The 14,290-nt window shown below is 48.6% G+C and overlaps 5 protein-coding genes across 5 annotated transcripts; 1 reads left to right on the forward strand and 4 right to left on the reverse strand.

The window, feature by feature from the left end:
* Positions 1–653: 653 nt before the first annotated feature.
* On the reverse strand, positions 654–2,739 carry LACBIDRAFT_329714 (uncharacterized protein; the record flags this gene model as incomplete). The annotated part of the gene is made up of 6 exons (XM_001883947.1): positions 654–690; positions 852–951; positions 1,133–1,882; positions 2,293–2,299; positions 2,386–2,478; positions 2,554–2,739. The coding sequence occupies 6 exons, from the start codon at positions 2,737–2,739 to the stop codon at positions 654–656; spliced, it is 1,173 nt and encodes a 390-aa protein (XP_001883982.1).
* A 499-nt stretch (positions 2,740–3,238) lies between these two features.
* On the reverse strand, positions 3,239–3,565 carry LACBIDRAFT_303115 (uncharacterized protein; the record flags this gene model as incomplete). Its single annotated transcript, XM_001883948.1, has 2 exons — positions 3,239–3,298; positions 3,365–3,565. The coding sequence occupies 2 exons, from the start codon at positions 3,563–3,565 to the stop codon at positions 3,239–3,241; spliced, it is 261 nt and encodes an 86-aa protein (XP_001883983.1).
* Positions 3,566–3,905: 340 nt separating this feature from the next.
* Positions 3,906–6,013, reverse strand: LACBIDRAFT_303116 (VPS10-like protein; the record flags this gene model as incomplete). Its single annotated transcript, XM_001883949.1, has 9 exons — positions 3,906–3,929; positions 3,984–4,224; positions 4,277–4,595; positions 4,688–4,970; positions 5,014–5,379; positions 5,429–5,629; positions 5,686–5,706; positions 5,808–5,884; positions 5,935–6,013. 9 exons carry the CDS (start codon positions 6,011–6,013, stop codon positions 3,906–3,908), a joined length of 1,611 nt encoding a protein of 536 aa, XP_001883984.1.
* Positions 6,014–8,242: 2,229 nt separating this feature from the next.
* Positions 8,243–9,908, reverse strand: LACBIDRAFT_329716 (uncharacterized protein; the record flags this gene model as incomplete). The annotated part of the gene is made up of 3 exons (XM_001883950.1): positions 8,243–8,314; positions 8,369–9,759; positions 9,845–9,908. 3 exons carry the CDS (start codon positions 9,906–9,908, stop codon positions 8,243–8,245), a joined length of 1,527 nt encoding a protein of 508 aa, XP_001883985.1.
* Positions 9,909–10,691: 783 nt separating this feature from the next.
* On the forward strand, positions 10,692–13,524 carry LACBIDRAFT_294855 (uncharacterized protein; the record flags this gene model as incomplete). The annotated part of the gene is made up of 7 exons (XM_001883839.1): positions 10,692–10,722; positions 10,774–11,244; positions 11,557–11,615; positions 11,797–11,833; positions 12,050–12,269; positions 12,305–12,871; positions 13,051–13,524. Coding segments are annotated over exons 1-7 (1,830 nt in total). The 5' UTR covers positions 10,692–10,720.
* Positions 13,525–14,290: the final 766 nt, after the last annotated feature.

Genomic DNA, 14,290 nt, shown 5'->3' on the forward strand with positions numbered 1-14,290 from the left:
ACGCTACAAACTCGATTAACACAAGCAAACCGCCTGTTAAATCGACCCCAGCCACCAGACTAACCGAGAAAGCTGCAGTTGGGAAAAACCCCATTCAACGTCCGATCGCCAAAGGAAAAGAGAAGGCCACTTCTACTGCATCATCGAAGTCCACTTCGGAAACGGCTGAAACGGATTCCCTTGCCGACGAAGACCAGATAATGGCTGAAGTGGATGATGCGTAGGTGTAACAGACCGAAGTGTGGCTTACCTAAACAACTGGACAAAAGCGAGAGAATGAATTTTACTTAGGTTCAATTGTCATATTGCAAAGGGCTTTACTACTTGTACTATTAAGCAAGTGAATCCAACCGGTTTTTTATTGGTTTTTTACGCAAAGTAGCAAAGGCGAGGAGAAGAGTGTGTGACCAGGTCACGTGTTACGGATCAATAACCTTCAGCGAAACCGAGGTTGTCCGCGCAATTTAAAAGCCACAATAACTCATATACATATTTTGAAACTGGGAAACATTATTTTGGATGTTATAATGTCGCCGTGCACAAACCAATTTTATTCAGTTACAAACCGAGAGCAGATCCTGGATACTTGGTCGGAGGATCGGACGGTGCCGTACTCGGCATTGCCCGTGACCTGGAATTTTCACCCTGACGTTTTAGTCTTCATGCTGATCTTTGCCGCCAGGATGAGACCTATACAGATTGAGATTCGTACCCATACAGCTTATTCTGTAGCAGACAAAGAACTTTTTAACTCAACGACCGAGGTGAAACCGAGATGACTCGTGTTCGAACAACGCAAGCGTTCAAAATTTATATAATAAGTAGTATGGTAACTACCACTTGTAACTTACGTGAGTGGTTGATTTGGCTTCGCTTGTGACAATGGAGAAATCCGCGGGTTGTGCTTGAGTTTCGGAGTTCGCGAAGTCAGCCTATCGCGGTTTTGAGGTTCTGGAAGAATGGGTTCGTTGGCTGTTATTCTGAGGGACGGGCATCTTATCGAGGTGTTTCAGCTATGCCAGGCTCCTGAGGTTCTTTTTGGTGGTGGGGGAGAGGCTCATGAAACGTGGCTTCGCAACCGCAACCGGGTTCTTCAGATTTGGAGCAGAGTGGGTCTGTGTGACATTTGTACGATTTGCGTCGTGGCAGGACGTTGGCGGTGGTTGAAGGTGTAGATTCGGCTCAGGATAAGCGGTGGTTGGCGATTGGGACATGGAATAGGGCGGTGCATGTCTTTCCCGTGAACCCGCAAGGTGGATGTGTGGGGTCATTTGAAAGGGAGGGTGCGGAACGTGAATATTTGAATGTCTACTGAGCGAATAGATGACAAAGGTCGTCGACTCGGTGTCCTGTGCTGTTTCCAAACCATTCACATCAGCCCATGAAAGGTACGAAGACGAAATGACGTACATAATCCCAAGAAATGGCCTGTCCTCCCTGAAAGAATCGGACTTATCCCTCGCAGCTGACGAAAGCCAAGCGGCATAAACCACCCTCCCCACGTCAAACCCCAACTCCTTCCACTGCACGCCTGAAAAGTTGAGGTTGAGAACTTCAGTGACGGCGCCTAGGTCCGTACGGTCCAGCACCGAAGGCCGGATGGGATGTAGGATAGGATGAGGAGACGCCTGTAGGGAGATGTAGGGTTGAGTAAATCGTTCGAAGAAGAAGAAATCGAAGACTGACTTATTGCCCAACAAATCCCACCTCGCCCGCGAGATCAAATCCGCCTTACGCGCCGGAGTATATGCGAGTTCCGCGCCCCCTCCTCCTGCAGTCGTTCTCACTTCTCCGGCACCAAGATCGACAATCCCTTGTGCAGATTCATCTTCTTCACCAAGATCAATGACCGCTTGTCCGGGTCGACGTGGACGATCGAGCACTTGGGCAGCGTGGAGCAGTTAGAAGTCAGAACCAAGTACGTTGAAACTCTGATGGCCTGTGACAGTGGGAGTCTTCCGGCTATCTGAGGCAAACACGTCCAAATGTGCACGTTCGGGAAGAATGACATCATTGGGATGTATTCCGGCTATCCCTCTCGAACGATTGACGTCATCCGCACACATTCCGGCTACTTCAACGCCTTCAATTTTTTACGCGCCCCAACTTCATTGTTGGACTCTTCTCAAGCTTGAGATCTCGGTATTTTTTGATGATGTTCCATCATCTCGTCTGAAAAAAGAGGCCAGATATGATTTGGCGCAAATTCGGCCAAGTTGCTCCCAAGCACTCCCAAGTGACGCCGATTTAACTGCGCTCGCTCAATTATTATTATGTTTGGCTACTACATACATGTAGACTACAGTATCTACAGAAGTGGCCTTTCTTGACGTAGTCAGATCCAAATAATGAGACCAATATGGGGGTTTGGGAGAAAAAACGCACCCAGTGCAACGGCGCGTCTTCGACCCCAGTCGCTCTTGTTGAAGCGAGGGACGTTCTGTCTTTGTTACCCTTCTCGTCCTTGATCCCCTGAATCTGCAAAGGAAAAAGCAAGTTTTATCTGATCCTGGGTTAGTATGACGTTTGAGAATCAATGACGACCGCACTCACAGCAGCAGTGCACGGCGCCAACCCCCCAGCTAGGCACAACAAAAACGGCAGTCGCCACCTCCGTTTGGATGCGAATGGGTTCGGATTATGGGCATGGCGAAGACGTTGGTGGAATTCTTCGTACGAGCGCGGTGAAGGCAGTGCAGATGTATTCGAGTGCCTGGGTAGGGTAAAGTAGTGAGTCATTCCTGTTGAGACATAGATAAGCCGTGTTTCGTTGTAATGATACTCGACGAATGCTTGCTTTTTGACCCCCAGTGCATTTCATGTAGATCGGACAACTGGTGCAGCAGAAATAATTGTTGATCAAGCATCAAATAAACGAGACAACTTATGATCGGCGGAAGGTTCGGGAGAAGCTCAGGACAGCTTTAAGAATTGTGAGCGATTCAACAGTAATGAATGCCTTCATTAAGAATCTGAAGACGTCGGTTTTTATCATCGATGGTCGTGACGACTGCCAGCGAGGATTTGGGTTTTCAAATCCTAAGCGACGGGGTCATTGAATGCAGTCTTTCAGAATTTAGACGGGGATTGTACCGGTACTTAGACACCAACGCAAGGACAGCTTGAGGCGCGATGTGAAGACGCCGGCGGGCCATCAGTGAGCGCCTACATTCAACAGCAGTCGGAGTTTTTATTTTTGTGAATTTTCGATGAACGTTCGTTCATTCATGATGTAGATTCAAAAAGCGTCGATTGGGGACAGAAGGACACGAAAGACTATTCCCTCAGATCTAGACATCTGTTGATTAAAAGTACAGCCAAATTAGCGTTTTGGTTGTCGATAAAAAGAAGTATGTCCCGTCACACCCAAATCATCCGGAATAGCCTGGCAGTATCGCCAGCATTGGTTGGGAGTATTAACGTTGAAACGCGTCGCAGTGTATCCCTGGATGCAGAACGGAATTGGCGAGTCGCAGGCATTGCTGCAGACTTCCTTGATGGCTGTTGCAGGAGCTGCGGTGTAGAGGGTGGCGATGAGACAGATAGCGATTGAGAAGAGTTTCATGGTTGTGTTTTACTGGTTGAAGTTTGGCCATGAGTGGAGAATCAGGGTGGGATGTCAAGGGACGTACTGAGGGATAGTATATGTTAGAGAAGAGTACCGTGGCAGAAGATGAAAGGGGGTTTTATACCGATCTTATCCGGGGCTGTCGGGCGATTAAAATTTGGGATGTATGTTTATCTTTCCGAAGAATGAACACATTACGGGAAAGATACTTACCTGCTCATTTTCGACAAGTGTACGTGGGAGCCACCAAGCAAACTAGAAAAGTCGAAGCTTTCCATTCACGCAGGTCAAACCCCGTAAAATCACCTCGAGCATCATGATCTTGTCATGCTGTCGTTTAATCTCGGGGGCATGGGAGGTGCTACCAAAATGCTGCTTAGCTAAAACCACACACAATAAAACGGGTAAAACGAACCTTGTGGCCCATCAAGCACTCCGTCTTGGAAGTGCGTACATACCATTTCTCGAAATCTCCCTCCACACACTTGCGTTTCCTCGTCCCGGAAAAGTCGAGCTGGATAATGACGACACGTCCGGTATCCTTTGTCTGGTCTTTACGCGCTACTTGCCCCAGAAGCAGGAACCTTTGTGAGGTCGAGTCAGGGAGGGTCATGAGCGCCCTCGCTCGGAATTTGATCCCAATGTCGTATTTCTGCCTGTTGGTAAAGTTAGCATTTGAAAAGACAGAGACGAGGAAGGCGAACGCACCATGATTTACCCAGGTCGAGCGAATATCGCACGTTGTCCGTCCCGTCCTCGTCATTCACGACCACCGTGCTCCCCTTGTCGCCAAACTCGTACTTGTGCGTGTCTCGTCGGACCATCTGCCGGGTAACGCCGGCGTCTGTGCTGATAAATGTGTCGCTTTCGTTGTATGGTAAGAGGCTCTCGCCTATCGACCCAACGCCCATAGCGAAACCAGGTGCTGGTGACGAGAAGATGCGCCCATAGTTGTGTGGGGTTGTGACGGAATGGAGAGGGAGTGAGCAAAGGTCCGTGTCGCGGGGTCCCATGAGATGCATTTGCCCTCGCTGTCTTGAGATGGAGGGCGGAGCGAGGTCCATGTGCTGCCTGTAATAGCTTAGATGACACAGATGTTAGAAACAAAAAGTGACGTACCATCGTCGAAAGTGATCATTGTCTTTAGCTGCTTCCGTGCCCCTCGCCCCTCAACATCCTTCGCATTTGAAACAACATTGGCAAAGCCCACGCCATCAACGCCGTACAGCTTCTCGTAGTCGACGTACCCCATATCGTTCCTGTTCGTGTCCTTCAAACTCTCGACGAAGAAGGTGCCGTTGGAGTTACTGACGAAGAGTGTCCCGATGCTGCTCTTATCTTGAAGCACCACGTCGACGGCGAGGGAGTGCGTGGTCGATTCGACGATCGTATATGCGTTTTTCTCTGAGTTTGGCCGAGGAGGCATGGGGGAACTGCGCCTTTGCCCACGTGTTCGTATCCACAGTGACGTAGAGCAACATTTCGCCGTCGTTGGAAGGTGAGAGGTCCTTCAATGCGACGACGGCATATTTGGAGACGATGGCGAAGGCAATGATGCCCTTTGCATTCTCCCCAATGCCGAGGTCCTCGACTTTGCGGTCTTTGTCGAAGAAGTCGGTGCTGGAGAAGAGGCGGCTCGAGGAGAGGGCGTGGGAGCCGTCGACGCTTGAGGTGTCGAAGGCGACGCAATAGATTAGGTCAGAGTGGGCTTCATGTTTAAAGTCTTTGCTGCTGTAAGCGAATTGACAACGCGAAGTTTCGGAGAGGAGGAGTTGGGGGGTGTCGCTGAAAGCTTCTTTGGTGTGATAAGGCTATAATATTATGTTAGAGTATGAGCCAGAGAAAGTGGGAATGACATACCTCGTCGTGGCAGATGGCGCCCCACCCTTGGCGGTTGCACGCGGTTCCCTGATAGAGTATCGATCCCCATTTCTTGGAATCTGAATGGAATGACATCGGCCTGGCGACGAGAGCGGGTGGGACTGGAACTTCGAAAGACCGCCACGTCTTTCCGCGGTCTTCGGTGCGGTAGTGAATCTTGCTATCAGTGAGCGCGAATGCCTTGAAACCATAGAAACATCAGCCGAGGTCATTCTTAACGTTCTAAAGAGACTCACGTAGCGGTTGTCGAATCGGTGCTCGGCGACACTTAGACATTCCCATTGATTGAATCATGATATATTGCGGCCTAAACCTTCTTGTAAGTAAAATACACGCATAAAGTGGTCGAAAATCGTACCTCCGTATCGTCAAAGAAGAACAGGCGCGCTGGTAGGTTGTTAAAGGGTGTTATCGTGTGCACTGGTTGTTCTTGCCCTAAGACGAGGGCGATGAGAGAGAAGAAAGGTGTATAGTTTGAGGCCAACGTTGTAGCGAGCCTTGGCCGTCGACGCCATGGCGGATGTTGGACACGTAGTTGTCGTCGTCGTCGTCCTTTGTGCGCATAAGACTCACGTTTTCGGTCATGTACTTTGCACAGCCACTCAGGACTCAGGCACCGAACCTCCTACACAAAATTAAATGGCGAGACGTTTGGGATCTCATACCTCTCAGATAATTTGTCCGAATAATTTTGACGTCACAGCGTAAGCGCTGATCAAACGCCGACATCTAACGTTCGTTGTAACTGTATGAAGTTAAATTTCCGCAGACTGCAGAAAATCGTGCAGCGAAAAGTTGGATGTTGAAAATTTGACTTGACTTCGATTGTCCTGGATTACCAGACTGAGATTACGTCATCTTGGAGACACTCATTCCTTGCGATGATCAAATGAAGGACTGGGTATTGCAGTTCAAACGTTCAACGTTCAAGCTTAAGTTGGAGCGTCCAGTATGTTCTACTTTGTGTTCAAGGACGGTTGCATGCTCGGCTACTTAAAATAGCCTGCATTCCTCCCTGCATAGCTGGCGCGCTATACCCAAGGATCAGCATACGGTGGCTTTTTCCCGGACTGTATGGCCCCAGGTCATGGAACCCTCGAACCCCTGCATGAGATAGATGCCACAGGAGTCCGTAAATGTAGTGGACTGAATCAAGGCGCCGATGGTGAGATCCACAGGACCTCCTGGTGAATTGGCTATATTTACTCATATCGTGCAGGTCAGGACTCTCGCTCATTATGGCTTGTCTGTCCACTCACGTTTTCGAGCTTTGTCTCTTTTCTTAATTCCTTAGTTATCGAGTTATAAGCTCGCTCAGCGCAGACTCCAAGTCAACTGACGTGCGCTTCCTTGGATTGTGAATTTGTGATATGAAGCCTGCGGATTAGGCGTGAAGAGTTTCTGGCAGGAAGGAAGCGCCTAAGAGGAGCTGCGCAGCATAGATAAACGACCGTTGACCAACCGTTACCGATCTCAATGATAGATTTCATTCTAATGATAGCTCATCCCATTTCTAGAACACCTATATTCTCGGGCGTGGTTTTCTTGGCTTTCAAAATCAGAACACCTTCGATATACGACGTCAAAAACGCAACAAACTGAGGTCTCCGCGTTCCCCGCCTCAATCAATCCCTCCCTTCTCCGCGAAGCGCATTGCAAGTATGGGCGAGGTATGTCATATTGTTCAATCTTGACGCGACGCTGCTCAGCTTCTCATTAGCTCAAGATTCCAACCAAATTCGGTCGACATTCAGAACTCAGGCTAACGCACCCTACCTATATTACGCATCGTTTTGAGGGACGATACGAAAGTCAATAGGTGTAGGATTTCATATCGCGGTTATATTTCCTAAATAGTACGTGATGCACACCTACAGAACCCCCGAGGTGGATTTTTAAATCCACTCCTATTTTTCCAGGCTAGACAGGACGGATAAAGATCTACTACCCACCCTCAAACAAGTTGTTGCATTGTTTTTTCTTGCACCATATATTTATGCCTAATCTACCTTTTTCTTCCTAGAAGATCCCTGACTCTGACTCCAGTATGTTGACGATCACATGTTATCGGCAAACTCAAGAATAGAATTCAAACGTCGCTGAATTTATATCTAAAAAACACTCCACCACAAAGGGCCACTCATTTCACAACAAAATGAACAAATAGAAAGAGAAAATCTCATTCTGGGGGAGAAAAACGGGGTGTCGCTGTGTGCGTCCTAATTCACTCTTTACCCATCTGAGTCACCTCATGACCCGCGCTTATATTAGACCCACCCGTTTATGTGTTACCGCCAATTTTCGGCGGTCCAAGGCTCCGTTTAATGGCCGTGTGCCTGCGATGGCGACGTATTTTTTTTTATTAGTGTCCAATTATAGTCTGATGGCGACGTATAATCCTCGAGTCATCTAACACCATCATTCTACCCAGCAGTCCAGTACTCGCACCTCGACCTGCCAAAGTCGCTGAACAAATGCTCAAGATCCACTGGAAGAACGACTACATTTTATCCCCTTTTCTCCTTCAATCTCAATATCTCGCACACATAAACCAGCCAGGGACCAGAGAGCGCACCCAAATATTCTGCTTTGTTGAAAATGGGATCCTTCCTGTGGCGAGGTGCACAGAATATTTTACTTGCGCACTTACCATGACTTATGCGATAAACGTTTTCACAATCCCAGATGGAAATTTTTATTATCTCGAAACCCTTGAACTCTCTGTGCCTATTTTACCCGATCGAGAACTCACTCACACCATATTAAGGACTCGGTCTCGCTACTATAATTGACCTAAAACTCCAATGATGGCGCATACTCGTCGCCAGAACTCTCAGTGGAATAGTTGTCTAAATCGCCGTCTTGCTGTTGAGAAAAGATTTAGGTACATCCGAGATGTCTATCGATATGATGGCTCACCTCATTCTCCTCACCCTCGTTGTGCCTTCCATCCTCGTTCTGATCACTGTCATCTTCGTCTTCAGATGAGTCATCTTCACGTGAGTCATCATTGCCTGAGACATTGGACATATTAAAAGTTCGAGTATTTTCACGCTCTAGGAATCCATGAATCAAGGACCAATGCTGCTTGGACTCTGGAGTTCCAAACAGGATGGGATCCGACCACTTGAACCTAAACAGGTTCGGGTCATTGCATTCTTCAGGCGTCAACAACCGCTGCATCTCCATAACCCCCATGAGATCGTCCGGCGTGTATCGCCTGAACGTCGCCTTCTTTGGCTTTGGAGGTGGCTTAGTTTCCTCCGTTTCTTTGCCCTTACCTTTCGATTTCTTTTTGGACTTTTGAGCATTGGGCTTTGGATTCAGATTTGGATTGTACGGGATTTTCTTGTCAGTGATGTCGCCAAGGGGGTCTTTGTATGTATAGAAGCCTTCAACCTTTGCCTCTTGGGATCTGCTTGCCCGAGAGGGCAGCTCGGGTTTTCCTGTAGTAGTGGGACGATGAGTAGCTGGGTCTAGATCCTTGCCATCACGTTCCCTACTAGTCGCCGTCTGTGGCCCGGGTACGCTGGCCTCCTCTTCAGAGCTCAACTCAGAGCTTACTTGGGTGCCTGACTTGGCATTTGACGCGGGAACCTCTTCAGCTTCCTCGTGAGCCTCTCCACCTTCATTCTCGGACACGATTTGACGGCGAGGCATGGCTTTGACGAGAAAATCCTTACGCACACCCATCCTCCAACTGTACCACTCTCCGCTCCATGCTAGCAAGATAAACCGATTCGTTCCTTCATGCGCAAGGAAAGCTGCGGCGGCCTGGTCAACAGCATCGACTCTGGCATCCTGGATGCGACCTCTCAAGCTGGTTACGAACTCTTCCGGGCTTGTAGCAGAACGCGTCGCCCGGCGCTTCACCTCAGCCACCAAACCGACGACGAGTTTCTCAATCTTGACATTTTGCCAGTGCTCAAAGGAGTCGAGACGCATGCCTCGGGGGATTGGCAGTCCTGTGGCGCTTAGGATGGCGCGGACGAGAATAATGGAAAAATCTGGAATTGGCCCTCGCGCTTTTAGCTGTGGAAGGGAAGCGATAGAGTCTGTGAGGGAGATGGAGGTGGGGTGGGACACTGTGAATGCGTCCAACTCGAATTGTGGGATGACGAGGGCAGTTGGTGCGAGATCGTCGACGAGGTCCTGGAGAGCCATGGCACAGAAGCCGTATGAGTGATATTCGCGTCCGCGGATGTTGAAACGTCCACTGTGAACGAGGGCACTGGCAATTGAATAAGCACCATAGCCTCGAGATTTAATGCCGGGAAGTTCAAATCCGAGATTGTCAGGAATAGGAGAGACTGATCTTGTAGTCAACATTCTGAATGAGAATTATGAGCAAAGGGTGGGGGATGATAAAATGCAACGATCCGTTTTGGTGCTTACTTATCAAGTTTCTGAATGAGAGTTGTGAGCGAACGATGGAAGACGAGAAATGCCACGAGTCCATGATGCTTATAGTGGTTACCTTTTCTTTCAAATAAACCAGACGAGTATGGAAATTTTTGTTGCGAGATTTCGAGCATGTATCTGCCTTGTTATACTTATTTTACAAAAGGCTGTCTATAACTGGTCCTTTTTGTTGCGCCAAGCATATGCACTCACTTTCCGCTCTTCCTGCATTTCCAATCAGTTTCCAATATGCCGGTGGGGATTGAGTTCTACTTCTAGGAAACAACTGAGTGTATGACTGGTTCTCAACGGTTTGAAGAATACAAGAAGAATAAGCCAGAACAAGATTTGTATTTGCTTTGTTCGGGCATAACGTAAAGAACAAAGATGTGTACCTAACCAACAATGAGTTATTTTTACTTAGCGTTCAGGGAGAACAACGAATCAAATTGTTCGTTGACAAGAATAAGATAGAACCAGACATGTATTTGTTCCGTTTGGAATTAATATGAAGAGTAAGAACGTGTATCATCCCAACCAGCAAGACAAAAAACATTCAACTTGAAGGGGAACTTGAACTTCGAGTCACCTTCCATTGTTCATTCCGAGTCAGCGATGAGGCAGAACAAAACATGTATTTGCTTGGCTCAGGCGGTTTCTCGTGCAACTGAAGGAAAAGGATGCCGATCAATGTGTATCTATCCTACCAAAAAAAATAACAATACAAGTGGTAACGTTCACAGACTCCGGAAAACAATGCGATCTGTTGAAACCTTGATGTGGTGGCACGTGCACGTGGGTATATGAGCGACATTAAACTCCCATCCAACATGTTCTGTTCAAAGCTTTAAGCTATAACACAGCTATACGATGTAGGTCTCTTAAAGACTCAATTTTTTGGTTTCATAACTGAATGTTTACAGGGATAACGCTATGGACGACACAAAGAACACCAATGTTCTCAAGAAACCGAAAGCACCGAAACAACCACGGCCACCTCTGACGCTCGGGGACATGGGTGAAGTGCCGGCTTTAATGAACACTGGCGACCCTCGATCTGGGAAGCGTGTGCGCCTAACAGTTCTCGCCTTCCCTTTTCCTCCAGAGAGACAAGACGAGTGGGCGGACCGACACAAATTCGCGCTTGACATGAACCAGGATAACCGCCAATTCCAGACCATCATGGAAGTCCGAAGCCGACTACCCAGGACGTGTCGACTTGGCCTCGTGCCCTACAATGGCAAGCGCAATGTCGGATGCACCGCTATCATCGTCACGTCGAATGCAACGCTGGTGGAGTTGGAGCGGGGCACGGATCTGGAGCTTATACGGGCAGTGCAGAAGGTTTTGGGAACCAGGAAGCCCCCGTACTGGGTCAGGCCGGTCCCTCAATGGTGCGTCGTCTTGCTCTCTCTCTCACTGTCACCAAAATTCTATTGAAATCTCTGACATCGTAGAGCCACTCCACCCCTTCCTCATCCCTTCACTTTACCGCCTCATGTCGTGGAACTCTATGCTAAACCCTCCGCTTTTTCGATCCGTCAAAGATTGCTCGGGCCTTTGGTGCATGAGTTCATCGAGATCGTGAGGGCGAGCCGGCACTGTGGAGAGATGGAAACACGAACCTAACCCTTATTGAGTTTGCGCGCACATAGGAACCTGGCAATTATCCTTTTTATTTCGTGATACGTATAATATATATCCAGCCCATTGTACAAATTTTTGTGCGATTTCATACACGAGGTTGAAATCAGTTGGGAGACGTGTAGGGAGATAGAGGCAGCATTGGATAGACAGAAATGACGCTGCGCGCTTCTGGTCTGATGTCATTCTTCATACTAGAACTAACCCTAAATAACGTGTTCCCACCCACGCTGTTTCCTTCGTCTCCACACACTTCCCCTTCGTTCCCTTCCATTCTTGTTGCTATTAACGTTCTTTTACAGTCTCTGTCTCCACTATTCCACCAGTATCTTGTAATTGGTATGTTTCAAATCATATCTATTGCACTTCCATCATGATCACTATTGTCTGTTATCTAGACTTGCTGATAACAATGACGACGACCTTTCCTCCCTCCAAAAGGGGTGTGAGAGGTTCAACTTGTTCTTGAAGGAGGTTTGGGGACCTGGTGAGTGAATCCCTCCACAACCAGCTTTTGCAGGACTGACAGTAGCTGTAGTGCCGGTGCCATGTCAGTGTACCCCAACCTGCTTCGTTTGGCGCCGGCGCTGGCTCCTCTCCACCACTCTGCTTCGTTCATCCACCACCTTCCTTGTTTGACGTCGTTATGGCGTCGAACAGCTTTAACAACCTTGTCAATCCCTTGTTTCGCCACCGCTGGCTCTTCTCCACTTTCCCTTTGCCACCTTGCATCATCTTCATCAGCTACCCTGTGTCTGCTTCCCCGCAAGATACTGTGCCTACCAATGCAAATACGCTGACGACGACTAGGAATGCAAGTTCAAACCTGCAACTGTCGACGTTGTTGACGGAGACGTATGCGGAGAACGAGGCGTGAAGAAGGAATTGACGAATACGAGGAAACACGCGGAAAAGGCTGAGCGGCTGTTGCAAGCGCTAACGGATGCGTCGTCGTCGTCGCCCTCGTTTGAATCGTCGGCGAAGCGAGTACAGAGGGCGGAGATAGCAAGGGACGAAGCGGAGTCAAGGAGAAGGGCCGTCTTGGAGAATTGGATGCAACTCAATCGTTGGCTGCAGATGGTTGACTTGCGTAATCAGGAAGCGAGGCGTTTGGGAGGATTTATGACTTTGGGATTTATTGGCACTCCGTTGCAGGGTACATCCTCCATGGCGCCTCCACCACCGCCGACTTCTCAACCACCGAGGAGACATGCTACAAGGACCCCTTTTCCTGCTTTACCACCCCCTACCACTTCTTCATCAACCACGACAACATCCCGCAGAGCGCGCACGCCAAGCTTAGAAAGCAAATACACCCACCCTCCATCAAAACGATCCTGCGGGAATGGAGAACCGGGGATGTCTTATTCCGACTTGGTAAGTACCACACCTCGATTTCAACGAGCGCACTTCTCTTACGTCCTCCTCCCTCGGCTCAGCATATCCATCTGGAGCAGCATGGACTCTCATAGATACATATGAATGTCAATTCTTACACTTCGTGTATGTAGCTCCTCAATCAATACCATTATCTCGACGCCCTTTGAACGTGTGAGAATCGTGATCACATGCTCGACTCGCCGTGGCCTGCACCGTCCGAGAGCCTAGAGGGCGCGTTGACGTTGAGAGCTCTGGTTGCTAATCTCTTTGGCAATTCCGTGGGGAATGCGCTTTCTTTCTCGGATTCCGATCTTGTATCCACGAACGCAGAGCCGGATGACATCTCAAACTCGCTCATATCGGGCATCTCTGCTGCCCTTTCTGACGCGAGCCCGTTGGAAAGAGAAGCGGTGGAGAAGTACAATTGGAAGTTGTTGGTGCCCGTTTACGTGGAGAACGTCTACGCGCTAGGGGAGTTCATTTCCCCTGCCGATATTGGTCTTGATGTTCCGGCTGTATACATTAGGGTGATTTCGAGTGGGGTTAACTCTGGGTTAGACCATTGGAAGATTGCGCTACCACACCTTTTGGTTCATGAGTACGAATTTGAAGATCAGCTTGTTCTCGAGCAGATACGAGGCCAAATTTAGACCCTGTCTTGATCTCGAGGATGAAGCTTGAAGACTGGTGCATTCCCCAGAACACCTGGTATTCGACCAAGAACTCGCGGGACTCCGCAATCGAGCGAGTCTGTGGTGCAACGGTGAATGGACCAAGAGAATGTTGAAGAGTTTGCAAGGAGTTTGTTGTATGGGCCGTAGTAATCATTCTCCCTAGGATTGGCAGGCCCCTTATCAAATACTGTCGAATTTACGTCACCCTGCGCTTGGTTTTTAATGTTTACCATGAAGGTTCAGAGTTACTGGTCCACACGGAGGGCGTTCCACTCAAGTGCCTTTCATCGCCGGTGCAAAGTTCTGGATGGCTTTATAACACTGAAATTACCCGGCCTTCTGGAAAACGCTCTGCAATATTGACTTTACAACTTCATACGAGTATGATCGAAACCACATCCTCCAGCTTCTCCGTCAACGCAATCGCCAGACCTCCCTCTCAGGGGACGATGAGCCCTGCCAAGAACGCACCAAATAGCGTGCACATCAATAGTAACGTTCGTGAACGAGAGTTTTCCTGCTCCAGAAAATCAAGCAAAACGGCGATCACCTGGCGGAATATCTAGTTCTTCTAAAAGGATATCTGCGTGACGGACGTTGTTCCTCTGAGGAAATCCACCATCAATGAAAGGAAGAAAACAAAGGGGAAGATGAAAAGACTTGCCTCGATTGATTGGGGCGAGCGGGTAGATAACATGAAGAGTACGGTATAATATGAAGAGCAAGTGGTCTCTGTTCTCCA

Source organism: Laccaria bicolor, genomic scaffold (assembly GCF_000143565.1).
Source record: "Laccaria bicolor S238N-H82 LACBIscaffold_23 genomic scaffold, whole genome shotgun sequence".
NCBI classification, from domain to species: domain Eukaryota; kingdom Fungi; phylum Basidiomycota; class Agaricomycetes; order Agaricales; family Hydnangiaceae; genus Laccaria; species Laccaria bicolor.